Genomic DNA, 17,696 nt, shown 5'->3' with positions numbered 1-17,696 from the left:
GGCTGCTAATCATCATATGCTATGGTTTAGCCACAACTGGATTCATTACTTTATTACTATTCTACCTTTACACAGCCGCTAGAAACAGAAATGTCGTTTAATCTATGGAGGTAGATTTGTGTCTTTATTATTCAATCAAACAAAAAGTTGCTTCAATCAAAATCTATATTTTCAATAAAAAAAGTCACTTCAATAAAAGTGTTTTGAATGCAAAGCAAAAATGAATTTGAAACTGAATTTAATTGACTCTTTTTTTGAAGTAATGTAGTTTTGCGTTTGGGGCATATTTTGGCTAGGACATTTGTCTAAATCATTCAATCCCAGAAAAAGTTGCTTCAATCAAAAAAAACTATTTCATCCAAAGAAAAAAATCCTTTACAAAAACAAAATTACCCTCCCCTAAAAATATATGTGCAGTATATATATATATATATATATATATATATATATATATATATTTTTTTTTTTTTTTTGAAAATGTTTTTTTTTATTTTAAATATATATATTTTTAAATTTAAATGTCACTTTTTTGCAGTGCATTTCTTTGAGTTTCAAATTTATTTTTGCATTCAAACACATTTTTTTTTGGATTGAAGTGGCCTTTTTTTTTTAAATTGAAAATATAGATTTTGATTGAAGATACTTTTTTTTGATTGAATAAAAAAGACACAACCTCCATATTAATCCATCTGCAGGCGACCGGGCGATCACGATTTCACGACACCGTACTGGTGTGTGCTGGTCCTCATGGGAAAAGCAGTCTTCCTTAAGGCAAAATACTACCACTTTTGTCCACCGGCATCGCTAAAATCGACCAAAACTGAAAAGTTACCTAGTTTAGCGTTAAATGTCTAGCCATTTTAAATAAAAGTGTGTTTTACAATGAACATATTATTCCATTGTATTATTCTCTCGTAATGACAACTTTTCCTGTCTTGTTGTCAAGTTGTTTTATTTTTGTGTCGACGTCAACTTTCTTCTCTTCCATGGTCTTCCTAAAGAAAGTCGTCCTAAAGACAAAAGTATTTCACCAGAGAGGCATTTTTAATATAAACGATCTCCTGGGGCTTACGTTGTTGTCTATAAAAACCTCAGTTAAATTCCTTTTTTAAGAAATTAATGTTTTATGTTTTTAAATTGAATTTGAATGATGAATGGACATGAATACAAATAGAACAAAGCAAAAAATGCATGTAAATTTCCCCCCAAATGTTTCCTGATTTTTAACAAGCATAAGAGATTCACAAAAATCTTAAAGAAAACACTTACTTTACACAATTTAGCTTTGTTGATGTGAAATTCGTCTAGCAGTATAAAAAAGTTCACTGATTTTCTTAATTTCTGTATTTTTTTTACGTAATATTTGATCATTTTTTAAATTGGAAATCATGTCTTTTTCTCAACATCTACCCAAAACTTGACACTGAAGGTGCAATCACCTAAAAACAAAAAAGACGAGTTAAGTTTCCTGAGCAACCTTGCAAAATGTACATTGCTGTGCAATATCTTAAGGTGTACTTCTTTTACTTCAGCAGTTTCAAAAATGGGAAGTGAAGTTAAGATGACGCAGTCGATAACTGCGGTCGCAGTCGATAACTGCCGCTTCAAATCTGGCGGAAGTTACGTATCATGCATATGTCATGCAAAACCTTACTCGTCGGATGATTACACTGAGTATTTGTACTGCACTAATGCCTAGTGTTGCTGTCAGCGCAAGGTTTTTGTAAATTTCGGACATTGCTGAATGGGGGATTTTGAGGTACGAGTGACATCCATTTTGGAGCAAATGGCTAACTTGGCTGTGATCGAAATGAGCAGAGTTGTTTTCAACACGAAGCAAGAAATGTCTCCGGTCGAGGACACTACAGTTTCAGTGGCGGATAAAGTACGCTTTATTACTTGTTATTTTTCTTCTTTTTTTAACGTACTTAATTTGTTGTTGTGTATATTTGCATGTACCCCCCACCATCGGCTTGGGTGAGCATAGAGAGAATAGTAGCTAGGTTCGTCACTGTGTCAAATCACGAAACGTTCGAATTTACTAAACTGTAATAAGTCAAAATGTATACATTTGCTCTTCTAAAATTGAATTCCTGGGGTCAAGAAACAATGGGTGGTGGCTATTTTGCGTCTGTAAAAACACGAGCTAATCTTGTTGTATGTCGTCTACAAATATGTACGTCAGACGCACGTAAGATGATTATTTGCATAACTGCATCAACCAAGATTTCACAACGTGCGGACTCAACTATTCTTTAAAAACTAAATAGAATCTCACCTTATAAAGATTTCTAAGGCAGGCACTTAAAAAAACTTCGCTAAAACTAACGCTTCCAAATTCTTTTGGCTGAAGTTACCCTTTTAATTTTGTGTCATAATGTAATGGTCGATCCCTCCCAGCTAAAAGGCATTTTGATATATGTATTCCAGGGCTGTCCCAAACGATTATTTTTCTCCCAATAGTTGACTAGTCTAATATTTTTATGAACTTTTTTTGTTGTTTTAAACTAATCTTGCAATTAAGTTTTTATTGACAATTATTAGATTATTAATTCACAAAAAAAAATTTGGAATACTTTTTATTAAAGTACAAATAAACACATAAATAACAATAATAAATCACAAATCAACAATGAGGTCAAATGCTGATGGCATTAACTAGTGCAAAAGAATCGGATGTAAACAGATTCAGTACACCGTGACTTCACTTTTCCAACAGGATTCAAAAGTTCTTAATCTTTTTGTGGTATATCTATATTGTTCTCAGCACTAGAGTGAGCACCAGCAGTGTAGATAAATTCAATTTTATTTGTATAGCCCTATATCATAACAAGGTTGTCTCAAAGGGCTTTGCAGAGGCAATATGATACACAGTTAGAAACAGCAGATGAAATAAATAGAGATGAAATAAATAAAGGTCAAGTCCTGGACATCCCCTATCCTTTGACCCTCCATGTCGGCAAGGAAAAACTCCAAATAATAAACAAAAATAAATAAATAAATAAATGTCACGTATCACTGGAGTGAAGTACGTGAAAAAAAATAATGCACATTCATACGACACTACGATGGCATATTAAGGCCAATAAATAATAATAATAAAAAAGAACGAGATTAAAATCGTAGCTCGTAATATTACTACGAGAAACAAAGTTGCATTATCACGTAGGGGTAATGTAGCTGTGAGCCGCTACGCACTTTACATACATGCACCTTCGCTGGGAGCTACGACGAAGCATTAGTATGAATTCTGTTGATTATAATTTGATGTAGATAAAGCTAAATAATAGGGATTTCCTTACTTGTAAAATCAGTTCTAAAACACAAGATGCTTTTAATATTGATTTTAACGTAGGCGGCTACGTAGCTCCTTATTCAGCTACATTAGCCCGTAATACTCTGTCATACAACCCACATAAAGGTCAGTTAAATAAAAAATGCCGTTATATGGACTTACGATCCGCCAGTTTGTTGTCTCCTGTCGTTTTCCAAAACTATACCTGGGTGACAGCGCTTCAGGTGTTCATTCACAGCCGACGTGCTCCCATGGTATGCAAGCTTGGCATTACAGAGACCACACAGTGTACCCTCCTTTGTTTCGTTGAAATAAGCCCATGCTTTGGTCACACTGGTGCACTTTTTTGGCCTTGTTCCGCTTTCCCTGCTTGAATCCCGAGCATCCGCCATTCTCAACTTTCCACGCATATATTTTTTCAAACCTTTATTAACCGTCGACGGAATGGTGTGCTCATAGACGCATTAACGTCATCGATGACGTCGAGTAGTCGGGACAGCTCTAGTATATTCGCCAATGGCAGTGATGACTGATAACACTGTACCATATATTGTATTGTATTATACGAAATGAAGGGTGGGCATCATTAAAAATATCTTCAAACCATAATTATAAGTTGCTGGGTTTTTTTGGTGGTCTTTTTTTTTCCAATTATTATTAAGGTCTTCTAAATTGTCTGAAATTAGATAAGTTGTGTTAAAAGGGTCCTGATGAAAAGACAGGGGCAAAGGAAAGAAATCGGGAAAGAAAATATGACCGCAATTAAAGGTATATGTCATCATAGTGTTCACCTTCTTTTAGTCTATTGATTGTGCCCATCAGGTGACCCATCAAGTCAACTCCTTCATGACGCTGCTGGCTCAAGAGGCAGCTGACAGCATCTGCTCCCTTTTCCATGAATGTTCATCTTTACTGCGCTCACAAGTACGTCACGAAGGATTTCATAACGCTATCGATGGGATACACCATCGTTCATGTATTGTTACTAAAAGGATTCATAAACTGAGAATTATACCTTTTTGCTTAGTTTTAAGCTCTAAGTAAATGATGTAGAATAAAGTACATGGACTAAGTAGCGATAAAAGCCTTCATTTTACTTCATGTCCGCTCACATTCAGATTCCATTGTAGTGTTAAGAATTTGACCGTGAAAAAGATTACTTGTGTGCAGGTGATGCAAGGGGATGCACAGATGGAGGACCTGAAGAGGAGGCTGAATGTGGCTGAAGCAGCGCTGAGTATACTGGTGACGGACTCTCATACTGTGGGAGAAGTGGTGCAAAAGCAGGAAGTAAATATTGTAGTCGAGGCATCAGAAGGGGAGGAACCCTCAAGCAACAACAGTAACTCAGGTGGTGCAGTGTAAAAAAGCGCTGTGCAAAATGGTTGTCAAAGCCCAAAAAGTCTCGTTACTGACTTTAAATTGTATTTACAGTCTCTGGGGATACCAAGAAGTCGACAATCATTTACCTAGCTTACAAGGTACCACAGACCGCTTCGCTCTTGTTGACTTTCCACTTGCTCTGTTTTCTGCACTCAGAAGCGTTTTAACTTACAGCAACCCTTGATTGAGCAATGTGAAATGATTGGCCAAAAATGATAATCTGTCATAATGTGTTTGTCTATTATGCATGTTTGTAAGCAAAACGACCAACCAGCCTTGGACACATGTGTGTCCACTGACCTGAAGGGCAACTTGGACCCAAATGATGACAATGATCCAAACACTCAGGTCAGGATGCACATCTAGTATATTACTCCTGTCAGTGATGTAGCTTATATTTTAATACAGCTTAATGTGTTTCAAAATTAGAGTTGCATTTGGTAACATTTACAATGTGAATAATGGAACAAAAAAACTAAAGTCAAATTTATCTACAGCCATAAAACATTTGGGGTAAAAAAAAGATGCCACAGGGCTTTACAAACCAATGCCTTTTGACAAACCGTAAACATTATGAAAGACTTGCGGAACGAATACCAAAATCAAAGAGAGAAGCAATCTTTACATTGTTGTGAACTTTCATTGACTGTGCAGGAGCTGGAAGACCCTAGTGACACATGGCAAACAGGCCTGACCACAAATTGCGTCCGAGTTGCGAAGAAGTGTGGCATTAACTCCAGCAAACCACTTCAGCGACGAGCCCCCCGAATAGCATGTCGAGGCGACAGGAACTTTTCATGTTCACTATGCGGATGCACCTTCACCCGCCAGCGCAGTCTCAATGCGCACATGCGGCAGCACACAGGTCAGTCCTTTCCTCTAAAAGAAAAGGATGTATAATTGCGATAAAAAGGAGTCTTGAATCAGATTTCTTTTGTGGTCTTAAGTCATACAGAATATCACCAAAATGATCGTAAAAACATTTTTCATTTTAGTGCATGTCACGGACCAGACAGAGGAGGACCACAAATGCGTCACATTTTCAACAATTTATTGACAGGACTAGCAGGGCAGGTGAAAAGATGGCAGCAGTACAGACAAGGGCTAAGCAGAAGTCAGGTATCCAAAAGCAAAAGGAAAGTCGAGTTACCAGGGCAAGAGAGAAGGCAGCAGTCGGGCAGGTTCAGATTCGGCAACTAGAGTCGGATTCAGAGAGCTAGGCAGGCGGGTAACAGGCTGGCTTCACAGACGGTCTGACAGAGTGGAAGTGAAAATCAAGGCTTTAAATACACAGGTTGATTGCTGAATGAAGCAGTGCTATTGGCTGGGCTGTGAGAAGGTGAACTGAGGATAGGTGGGGATAATTGAAGGCAATTAGGCAATGCCGCAGCAGGGGCTGTGGCCATGACAGTGCATCCCTAGTAAATATGTATCATCATCTTTGGTCACTACATTCAAATCTTAGTAGTATAATATAAATTACACTGTACTCTACATATTTGATATTTGTTAAATCAATGATGCAGAACAGCTACTATATGTCCCTTCAACAGCAAACCAAATTGTGATAAAACGCTGCACAGCACAGTATGGTAAATTATTTAACTCGTTATTGGCTGCCATTGATGATGATAGACGTCCAATCCAGTTGAAGTGGGAAGGGGCGTGAAATACAATGAACAACGAGACCAGCATAATCTTCACCATGACTTGCTGGATGTGAATGATCATGTTTCAGTGCTACTGGGCTTTTTTGTCATTTAATGGAAGGGAATGGGAACACGCATCACAACTGCAATTGGGAGGGGAGGGATTTGCCGCAAAGAAAGGCAAGCACTTCATTATTTATTACGTTTGTTTCAGCAAATAATGAAAAATTGTGGCATATCTTTCTCATGATATGAAATGCCCCAAATTCCATTTGTTATCTTTGTCTATTAGGATGTAGGCGATGAGTGAATGTTTCAGAACAAATCCTCTGTTTGACATATTCCTGTTGGTGTTTTCCAGCTGAGCGCGCTTACACATGTGATGTGTGCTGTAAGGGCTTCACGCACAAAGAGATACTACTGGACCACCAGCGCCTGCACAAGGACGAGCGTCCCTTCAAGTGCACGCAGTGCGACAAAAGCTTCTACCGAGCCAACGGCCTGAAGTTGCATCAGCGCTTGCACGCCGTCCGCCGCATGCGTACCGGTGTGCACCCCTGCAACGTCTGTGAGAAGACCTTCAGTCTACAAAGCAACCTGCGGCGCCACCTGCGCATCCACACAGGCGAAAAGCCTTATAGCTGCGACACCTGTGGAAAGTGCTTCACCCAAGCCGACACACTCAAGAGCCACATCAGGATGCACACGGGGGAGCGCCCGTTCAGCTGCGTCACCTGCGGGAAGTCCTTCATGCATAAGAGAACGCTTGAGGCTCACGCCGCCGACACCCCGCTGCCGTGTGTGGTGTGTGGCGCCACGGCGGCCTGCACAGAGGCGATGCGCACTCACCTGCAAATGCATGACAACACCTTGCCATGCGCCTGCTCGCTGTGTGGCCATTGGCTGGCCACGGCGGCTGAGTTGCTATCACACCAGCAGCAACACCGTGCGATAGAGGGAGGACATGGCTGCACCGTTTGCGGGAAAAAATTCAAGTCGGCCAGCTACTTGAAGATCCACGTCAAGGTACACAGCGGAATCAAGCCTTTTTCCTGTGACATCTGCCTCCGTGGCTTCTCGCAGCAGAGCAGCCTGAAGACGCACCAGGTACTTAATAATAATTAATTGTTCGAAAAGGTCTGAAATAGCGTTTGTCAGACATCCTAAATATTCTAAAATTAAATATTTTGCAGTTCATATTACCGTGAAAAAGTATTTGCCCCATTCGTTTTTTTTTTTTTTTTTTTTTGGGAGTATTTATCAAACGCAAAGATTTCAATTTATTAAACCAATTTTGATATTTACAAGCTATTTCTGGATTTGTGGTTTACAAACTCTGTAAAAACGACAAGTAAATCTCTGCTTATTTTTTATTTTCATTTGCTGTCCAGACGGTACACACGGGTGAGAAGCCGTTCCCCTGCACTATTTGCGAAAAGCGCTTCGGCAACCTGGGCAACATGATACGACACCGTCGCGTCCACACAGGCGAGAAGCCGTACATTTGCGAGTTGTGCGGCCGCAGCTTCAACCAGAGCAACAGCCTCAAGGCCCACCAGCAGGTCCACACGGGCCAGAAGAAGTTCATGTGTGACCGTTGTGGCAAGAGTTTTGGCTATAGGAGGAACCTTTACAACCACAAATGCTTCTCCTATTGACTGCCCAAATGGTTGATCTGAACATGACAGTCTAATGGCAGCTTGCACAGAAGGACAAAGTTGTTTACTTGTTCTTTGATGAAAAACTGTGATGCTTCCTCATATTGCTGAAAAACTCTGCATTCAAGATTTCAAACCAAAATGCTTGATTGCTTTGTTGCTCACAATCAGGGTCTTTGTGAGTTGTAGCTTGGAGGGCTGTGAAATAATATGCAAAAAGTGCAAAAGTTATATTATTTTTGTTGTTGCAGAAATAAAAGTACTGTTTTTGCTACAAAAAAAAGGCATTTAAGTAAATTATGAGAGGATGGAGGTATATTTTCCAGAATAAAAGGGCAATATTACCAAAAACTTAAGTTTTAAAATTTCATTTACAATACGACTTCCTAGTCTTATTATAGCTGCAATTTAACTTTTTAATTTAAAAAAGTAATTTTCACCCATGAACGCTGCTTCGGAAAGCATATATTCCTAGAGCCTAACAGCAGATGACAGTGTTGGGCAAAAAATGCAGTGTAGTTCTAAATTTCTCAATTCTTGCGCGCAAGCATGGTATTTTAATATTCACACACCACGAAATAAATATTTCCGATAAATAGGTGGGTAAAGCCAAAAAAATTACTCAAGAGTAGCGTTACTTCAAAATAATATTACTCAAATAAAAGTAAAAGTTGTCATCCAAAAAATGTACTCAAGTACAAGTAAAAAAAAATACTTGGTGAAAAGAATACTCAAGTAAGAGTAACATTGTGAGTAACTGCTTTTTTTTTTTTTTTTTTTAACAATGGTATTTTTCTTCTCAGCTGTTGTTATAATGATACTATACAATAACCTATTACATAACCACATTAAGCCAAAGAAATACAAAAACAATTTTGAATTCTGGCGAAAGACAAAAAGATAGAAATTAAGCATTATTTGTCCAAAGAGCATGAGTGCCCTCTAGTGAAGAAAATAGTTCCTAGTTTGAATAGTGAATAGTTCCTTCATAGTTCTTATAGGACATTAAAAGTATCATATCACAAGTTTTCTGTGTTCAGTCGGTGCCAAATAAAAATTGGGAGGGAGGTTAAAATCTGCTCTTTCAAGTCATGTTGAGGGCGGCGCTCTATATCAAATACTTCATTTTTTACGGGGCTTTACATAGGCCACGTTGAATAAACAGGCTGGCGTGATCATAGAACGGCAAGCTTACGTCTGATTGGTATAATGGAGTCATGTGATATTGTTGCGACGTGTCATTGGTGAAATTTGTAGAGCTACTCTTCGCATCACTGGCAAAAAAATAAACCTAATATGTGGAATAAAGAGGAAAAATGTAACTACTCTTGTGCAGCCCAAAGTAGCGGAGTAAGAGTAGTGTTTTTTCTTCAGAAATCTACTCAAGTAAAAAGTATGGCTTAATAAAACTACTTAGAAGTACATTTTTCTCAAAGTTACTCAAGTAAATGTAACGTAGTAAATGTAACAGAGTACATGTCTACTACCTACCTCTACGGATTAGTATATACAGTGGGGCAAATACGTATTTAGTCAACCACGAATTGTGCAAGTTCTCCCACTTAAAAATATTAGAGAGACCTGTAATATTGATAAAGTTGTTTCAATTAATGCATGGATTTACATCTTGAATGTCATGGCTTATTCTGTTTGTAAGAACTAATGATGCATTGAAGCCTGATGTTTCAGCCTCCAAGCTTCTGATGGTTTTGAATGATAAATTTTATTCAGTCTACTCTGGTTCTTTTCATCAGATTAAACCATTTTTGCAAAATATGCTTTTGTATATTCTGTAGTGTTAGGGGATTCTTAGTGGGATACAAATGGCCGTCTTTGCATTTTTATAGAATGTGAATTGTGAAGCAGGTTTTACAGGAAATGTAATGACTACAAAGTACATGTGTATGCCTCCTGTTTGATCTTTAGCATTGTATCCAAATACAAGTGACCTACTGTTTCAAATTGAAACTTTCACATCACGCAGCTTTTGCCGCTTCCTGCTACAAACCCCCTTAAGTGATAAAAGAAACAAACGGTTTGTGTTAAATGACCTCTAAGGGAGCGTGTATCTCAGGAATGATCCAATGATGTGTAGTGAGGTTTGAAGCACCTCTAGGCGAGACAAGATCAATTCCGGTCCAAACCCGCCCTGTACTTTTGAATTGATTCCCCCACAGTTTTTGTACACTGTAGAGGTAGATTGGGTTTGCATTACCCCACATCTTTATCTGTGGGTTTGTGTGATTTGTGAAATATGCAACGCTAAAATATTAAATACCGACTGTATAATCTGACTGGTATTACAAGACACATTATAGTACGTACATTTTGACAATAGATGATGCTGTTGTGCTGTACCCCCCCACCCCATCCCAACACACACATTTTGTGTCTGATTACGCAATCTAAGGTGAGGCTGGCAATTTGGAGCCTCACCAGTGTATTTGAATGTATAAATAAAGTTCTGACATTTTAATGATTAAATCATAAAGATTTTAGCATTTTAAACTAGAAAAAAATTGTACCAGAGAACTAAAATAATGGTTTACTGAAATTATTTAACTCTTGAAATTGAGTACCTGTCATGATTTTAGCACACAACTTTGTAGATCACAATTTACATTTGCTTGTAGCGGAATATACGAGCATGTGAATAATGGGAATTGTGGCTCAAGATGAATATTCAGTCTTTAAATACTAAAAGACTTTGATAACATCTTTTTCATGATATTTGTGACTGCATCTTACAGCAAGTCACTCTGGAGCTCCCCATATGCCTGCCACATCCTGCTGGATGTATTGATGATTCCACATACACAGCAATTTTCTTTTTTTTTTCTTTTGCCCTCTAATTGCTTTAGCCACAGCTGACCGGATGCTACAGTTGCTGCATGGAAATATGGATGTTCTTTCCAGTATTGATCCCCACAGTCAGCGCAGGGAGATTTTTGCTATCCACTTTGTAAGCTTCAATGAGGGATGACGGTGCTGCTTTGGACTCTGATTATTTGACTTTCTTTACATTTTCTTTTTTTTTTTATTTCATCTTAAGGAGTCATAACCAAGAGGCTGAGGATGAGGCCTTGGATTCGGTCAATGAGGTCCAGATCAGTCCAGGTAAGACATGGTGTTGTAAAATCTGATTAGCAATACTGTTCTTAAATATTAAAATGTGTGGCTCTATTTAAGGGTTACGATATTTTCAGGTGCCTTTAGAACTCATTTAACTAGTCTAAATGAAATTTCCAGGCTGTGTCATCTGGTGTAGATTGAGTATCGCAACAAATTAATGGTAGTCATAAATTTTTTGTTTTGTTTATTTGTGTGTGTTTGGGGGGGGGGGGCACGCCAAAAACAGTTGTTAAATTCAGGGGAAAACACTTGCTGGCAGCCAGACAAAAACAGTACAATAATCAAATGAAAAATTGCCTGTGAAAATCAATAAAACAATGTGTGATTGTCATTAAAAGGGTAAAACTTTGCATTTAAAACATTTGTACGTGTTTTTTACTGTTAGATCTGTTAAACACAAATTAATCTCGCCAATTCAGTGTTTCAGGTAATCGAATTTTAAGGTAGTTTCAAGTAATTTCTAAACGGTTAACATTTTCCGATGATTATTATAAGCTGAGGGGATAAGGTTTGATAAAACGTTAATGTTGTAAATTTGGATTCCCATGTCATTTTGAATGTGTTAGTGGAAATCTGCATTAAGATTTTCCCTTTGCTGTTCTTGGTTCTATTTATTTCCTCTGTTACTGCTACCCTTGTGTCCTTCATCCTTTCATTTCCCTTTCTGATTCCTGTCATTTTTTTCCTGTCTATTTCTTTTTTTTGGTTTGTTTGTTTGTTTTTCATATTACCCTCCCTCCTTGGCACGCTTATTCCCTACTCTCCCGTTGCCTCAAAAGTGTGTATATATATATATATATATATATATATATATATATATATATATATATATATATATTTCGCATGTACGTGCATTTCACGAAGACATACAAGCGCCCGTTTGTGACAGCGGACTGTGCTCTTCTAGCTACGAGACGTCCATGAACGCATCGCCACCGTTGGAGTGTCGCTTATTTTTCCACGCGCTTTTGAACGCATCGCGGCCATTGTCAGAGAAGGGAGGAGGAAAAAAGAGGGAGAGTCGAATCTGTCTTCTCCTTTAACAGCCATCACAGTGAATGTACGCCGGCCTCTTTCTAGTTTCTTAATTTAACGGTACAGTGCCGAACGAGTCTGTCGAGACTCCAGGAGACGTCGCGGAGGAGATATTAGCTTTTTTCTTTGTCGCTGCTTGACCACAAGACGCCGGCTGTTTCTTTCCATTCGCCGCATCCAGAAGAGTAGCGGAGCCTCTCGAGGCTTTCTTCGTGGCAAGGCCCCCGGTACATCTGTGGAAATGTTCACCCCGGATGTGTTTTCGTGAAAATTCCAAACGGAATTAGCCCTTTTCCGTATAAAGCCAGTTACAAAAGAGGCTAGTCTGTTAGCCTGCGCTGCGGTTTAATTATTCGCCTTCCACGGGACATTTGCTTCTTAACCTCTGGGATCATCCTGTTAGCGACGCCGTCTGTCCACCGGAATGCGGCGATAAAGCCGAGGGGCCGGGAGAGAGTGCCCCCCATTAGGGGGTGAGGTGGGGGTGTCGAAAGTCAGGCCTGGCTTTGGGCTATTTACTTGTTTTTCTCGATGATGCTGAGTTGCTGGAGCTGCGTGGAGCTCACTGGACTCTTCGCCGTGCTGCCTTCACGGACCTTTACCATGAAGATTGTATGATTGTGCCCCCTGAAATTAGCCGTGTCTGTTATTGACAGCCACAGGGTGTGTTGTCTGGCCTGTGTACATAATACACAACCGTCTGCTCATTTCCCTTCTACTGACCGGAATCGCACTCAGGGACGAGCATGTCTTTATTACGCGCCGCACTGCCCGGAAACGAGCGGAACACTGATCATGTAAGTGCACGTAAACAACACACAAACATACGTTAACGCAGAGGGGATGGGGCGCTTAGAAAGTGATGTTTTCCAGTCATCTCCATTTTGATCTATGAGCCCCGCCACCCACGCCCAAAAGCCGATCAATATCTAATCCAGTTGATGCAAGACCACCCTAACCTGACCCCCTACCCATTCAACAATGGAAGTCCAATAAGTTAAGTGACGACGCTAGACGTCCTCTCCATTTTGACAGGAAAGGTTAGCAGCGATTATTCACAGCCAATGAGTACGACCAAAATAACCACAGCTAACAGTAATATCACGATATCTGATTTTAAAAAAAATAGGTGGCAATAACAAATTGAAGCTCTCAAAGTGCAAACATGTCATTTAAAACTTTGCACTTGTTGCACATTATATGTGCGTTGTAAACATTAACAATCAATTTGATCCTTTTCAAAGGGGAAGACCTCACAAAATTCTTAAAAAGATCAAAATGATCCATTCCGTGTGAGACTTCACCACATTTCTCAATGTCTTAATTTACCATCTGTTAGAGCGCAAACTTATTGCCATAATGAATCATACATTCCCGACCAACAAGAAATATATTATCTGTAACATTGACTTTATTGTACTTTTAAAATGTACATTACTCAATGTTTTTTTTTTCGTGCACACAAAACTATTCCATTTGCTAACTACAACAGAGATGAAAAGGACTCCAAACATTTTAAGTGTTGCCCCTTCACTTAAATTTTTTTGACACTATCTGTTCAAAGGCAGAAGTTATTTTTAATGTCTCATCTGCTGAAATGCATCAGTGAATCCAACCACTCTTCTACGCTTCCTTTATCTAAGAAACCACAATAAACAAATCCAATGTCATTATGTTCCTCCGCTAGAGCCCTGGGCACACTGGAATCTAAATAAATCAACATGATTCGTTTTAAGTGTAGCAATTGATATTTTCTGATTGGACTTGCTCTTCTTGAAAGATAGCTTTTCTAAAATTGTATTTTTAAAAGTTTCTTGTGTGGACTGGGCCAAAGTCACAAGCCTGGCTATTTGGTAACTTTACCATGGTAACAACATTAGGGCTTGAAGTATTGGTTCCTCTCTGCCTTTTCTGACATTTTCACAGCCTTGTGAATTTCCATGAAAATTCAAAACCTAATCTAATACTGCCTAATTCAGACAAAACATATCTAATCCAGTGTTAAATTGTGGCCAAACTGTTTATCTTTATTTTTGCTGCAGGACTGAAATATTTTGCTTAAAAGGCAAGTGGTGAGGGTTGATCTGGGTGTGTAAAGGAAGCTCTAAAGTAGGCGTGGCATAGTGCCTGTGTGCACTTGCACAGTTTTGTTGCTTTTCCACTATGAAGTTAGAATAGAACAGAAGAGAACGCCTTTATTGTCATTACGCAAAGTGTCATGAGATTCAAAGATGCCCCATAGAGTGCACACACACTAAAGCATAGAGTGGACTGATCAGTATATACAATCTCCAATATGCAAAATTTAAAAAAAAAAATAATAAAAATACACTGGAGTGCAACAGCGTCGCTATTGCATTCACCTCAAAGCAAAATTTGTTGCAAGTGGTTGTCAACTCGGTAGTAGTTGCAGAATCCAGCATTCTGTGTGGAAATTCAGTCACATTGGTAGCATGTGTGTGGCAGGTCTCAGTTAATTTCATAAACTCAGCCCTTGGTACAACTTTACTTGGCAGCATATTTGGTCATCATCTGGTCTATCATGGATAGAAGGAGCCATGCTTGAAAAGACAGGAAGTCTGCCAATTTTGTTCAAAGCATCTATTTTAGGGTTTGATGACTGTGTTTATGTCTTATAAAATGGTATGAAAATAATCCCTTCAAAGCCAGTTCCATTTGATATAAAATTGAGAAGGCAAAAGGCAAACAAAAGGTACAACAAAATGCCTTGAAGAGTGTAGGAAGACTACCGTTGTTTGAAGCTGCCATTTCCAGTAGTCTTTCAAAGACAGACATCCTAAAGATTTTGTCCGATATACCCCAGACAATTCTGGCTCACCTCCCGAACGCCCTCCTTTACTGTGTTTCCTGGACTCATAAACTTGATTCACAGGCTTGCTGTCACAACTTGTTAGCTAGCACTCGCACAACTCCTCAGGCCCTGCATCATGTGCTCCACTGAGGTTCAGTCAGCCGTATATCTTGCCTATAAACTTTGATACGAGGTGATTCAGGTGACCTATATTTTTCTGTTTTGTTTTTCAACCGGCCCGCGTGGTAAGGTCAGAGAAGTGGGCCAGTCACGGTGATGTTTCCGGCTTAAAGCTCGTGGTCTTGGAAGTAATTGAGGTGCCATCTGTTTGTTCTTTGCTTCTCCAACCAAGATGGCCAACTGATGGTTGCTGCACACTTCAGTTATGAGCTTAATTTATGGGAGTTGCGGGGGAAAAAACAAATTATTGCCCATAGGCAACAGGTTAAGCAACATATGATAGAGGGCCAGGGCGCTTTTGTCATGAGCCAATCTGTATCCAGAGACCTGTGTGGCAATACTTCAACTCTGGCAACATATTACCTTTTAAAATGTATAAAAACACAGAGGCGTGTATTTTCATTTAAAGTAGATGCCTTTTGACATTTAATCTTTTTTTTTTTTTTTTTTTTTTTTTTTTTTTTTTTTTTTTTACATAGAAAAGTGCATTAACTGTTGCAGCATCTGTTCCTGTACAAAATAGAACAAAAACTTTATAAAACACTTCACATTTTATACCGAGTCCTGATCTGATATCGAAAAAAAAGTCTATTAAAAAGTTTTAAACATGTTACTGTCCCACTGAATTATTAAACAAGGATAACGTAGAAAAAAAAATACTTGTCTTTATTAATTGCTTCATTGAATCAGTCCACTCAAATCCGCTCACGCTGCTCACTTACACACACACACAATGAATTGCCACTCACACTACTGCAAGTGTTTAAACAAGCTCAACGATGCCACATCTTTCAGTTGTAGTGCTCCCAGGCTTCTCTGGCAACATCAACGCGTCAACAGCTGTCACTCATCTTTAACTTTAACAAGAAATCTCGAGCGCATCGCGGACCAAGAAAAGCAGCAGGAGGGCGAGTGATCGGATCGGGACGTTTCTAGTTTGTTGGCTTGTGGCCAGCGCTGTATTTGCGCAGCACATTAGAAGTATTTAATGTATCGATACTCATAAAAAAGTTGCGATACTTGGATCGTGACATTAAGGATCACGATATATCCTCAGATGATAATTTTTTCCCAGCTTTATAGGCTAATGTGTATGTACATGTGAAAGGCTTTAAGTGGTGCGGCCAATTACTCAAACATAAGCAAGTTTCCACCTGTATACTCCAGAAAGTCATTTAAAGCCTTGAGAAATCACGTGTCTGCTTTAGGTGCGTGCAAAGGAAAAATGCAATGACAACTTACTTACTTGGTGAACAGGATAAAGAAATATTTGCACTCTTTCACCCAGCATTTTTTTAAATCACCATTTGGCCAATCTGCAGGAGAAAGTTATCTTTTTAAATTCTTGCTTAATAATTCAATGTGTATTCATACCATTTTGCCCAGTTTCTTTAAAATTACACTCTTTTATCTAATTTGGTCTGTCAGTCTCTCCAAAGCACACATACCCTCAAGTGACTAACTTGGAACCTCCAGGCAACAATAAGTTCTCAATTAACTAGCGTGTTTTTCGAACTATAAGCTATTACTTTTTTTTCTCTCTGTTGGTACCCAAAATGTTCCATGATGACAATATTCTTGAGTTCCCGTAAGTATCGGTGTTCATTTGGTGTTTATTGTATTCTCCAAACGCCCCCTTACTCACCCTTAATTGTTATATCGCCATATCCTCTATCACCAATCCATTTATGAGAAAACTAATTAATTTCAGGCTCATACCAACTTGTTCTCAAGAGTAGACCATTGCTGCCACTACAGAAGAACCCCAAAGTCCAACCTTGGATGATTAGACATATTTTAAAAGAATGGATATCCAAATATTTCTATGACATGGCTCTCGGGTGTTACACTAGTCCAGACAAAGGTTGCTAGAAGTTTTGTCAGACATTATAAAAAAATCTGGGGATTTTATAGATGACTATTACTCCCTCTGATGCTATATGCCGATACAAAGTAATGTTTTTAAAAGGTTGGATGTCCAGTGTTTGCTAGAACAAGGGGATGCTATGCTAGTGCAGATTAGTCGTATTCAACTATCACAAGGAGGACTTTATTGCCCGGGAAGGCTATGTCCGATGCTAGATCCTAATAAAAGAAAAAGAAGATAAAAGAAGAACAGTAACTGGGTGTTTTGACTTTGTTTTAATATAAAGAGAATGGATTGCTGCAGTGTCCTAAAACAAAGCTGCTATGCTAGCTGTTAGCCCTGAGTGCATACAGTAAGATGCTATGCCAGAAAATGTGAAGTTACACTACATCAAAACCTCTTGGCTTTTGTTTTGAATTGTAATAGTTGACGTGTGTTGTTCTTGCCACAACAATGTGACACAACACTGAGACAATCAATCAAATTCATTAACAAAATGGACGTGACATGGTAAATAACACCTTGTGTGAAAGGGTGACTCACTTGCATCTATTTTCATCATGCTGAGAGACACGCACTCGTTAGCAGGCGGTTGTGTGCGTTTTTGCGTGTGTGAGAGAAAATGAATGGGCGTACTCGCGTAGGAATTTTTACTTGAATGCGTGTGTGTCACATAACTCAAAAG

The 17,696-nt window shown here is 38.8% G+C and overlaps 2 protein-coding genes and 1 long non-coding RNA gene across 11 annotated transcripts in view; 2 read left to right on the top strand and 1 right to left on the bottom strand.

Annotated features, from left to right (window-relative positions):
• The first annotated feature begins 656 nt into the window (after positions 1-656).
• Positions 657-10,518, top strand: si:dkey-182i3.10 (gastrula zinc finger protein XlCGF57.1). The gene is made up of 8 exons (XM_057838068.1): positions 657-1,885; positions 4,118-4,219; positions 4,466-4,646; positions 4,730-4,776; positions 4,937-5,026; positions 5,333-5,543; positions 6,689-7,434; positions 7,719-10,518. Exons 1-8 carry the CDS (start codon positions 1,745-1,747, stop codon positions 7,983-7,985), a joined length of 1,785 nt encoding a protein of 594 aa, XP_057694051.1. The 5' UTR covers positions 657-1,744; the 3' UTR covers positions 7,986-10,518.
• On the bottom strand, positions 4,289-6,396 carry LOC130917024 (uncharacterized). Its single transcript, XR_009063403.1, has 3 exons — positions 5,829-6,396; positions 5,304-5,557; positions 4,289-4,556 (listed from the first exon to the last, which is right to left on the bottom strand). It is a non-coding gene; the product is annotated as an uncharacterized LOC130917024 (long non-coding RNA).
• Positions 10,519-10,939: 421 nt separating the features above from the next.
• The window catches only part of mark4b (MAP/microtubule affinity-regulating kinase 4b), a 39,515-nt gene continuing 32,758 nt past the window's right edge, over positions 10,940-17,696 (top strand). For 8 of the 9 annotated variants that reach the window (XM_057838062.1, XM_057838061.1, XM_057838059.1 and 5 more), the window contains exon 1: positions 12,105-12,949. In XM_057838062.1, the coding sequence (XP_057694045.1) occupies positions 12,899-12,949 (51 nt within the window). In that variant the 5' untranslated portion in view covers positions 12,105-12,898. Of the gene's footprint in view, positions 11,103-12,104; positions 12,950-17,696 lie in introns of those variants that run through there. The other variant, XM_057838060.1, reaches the window with a different exon arrangement.

Source organism: Corythoichthys intestinalis, chromosome 6 (genome assembly GCF_030265065.1).
Source record: "Corythoichthys intestinalis isolate RoL2023-P3 chromosome 6, ASM3026506v1, whole genome shotgun sequence".
NCBI classification, from domain to species: Eukaryota; Metazoa; Chordata; class Actinopteri; order Syngnathiformes; family Syngnathidae; genus Corythoichthys; species Corythoichthys intestinalis.
Note: the sequence above shows the minus strand (reverse complement) of the source record. Positions and strands in the feature narration are given on the sequence as shown.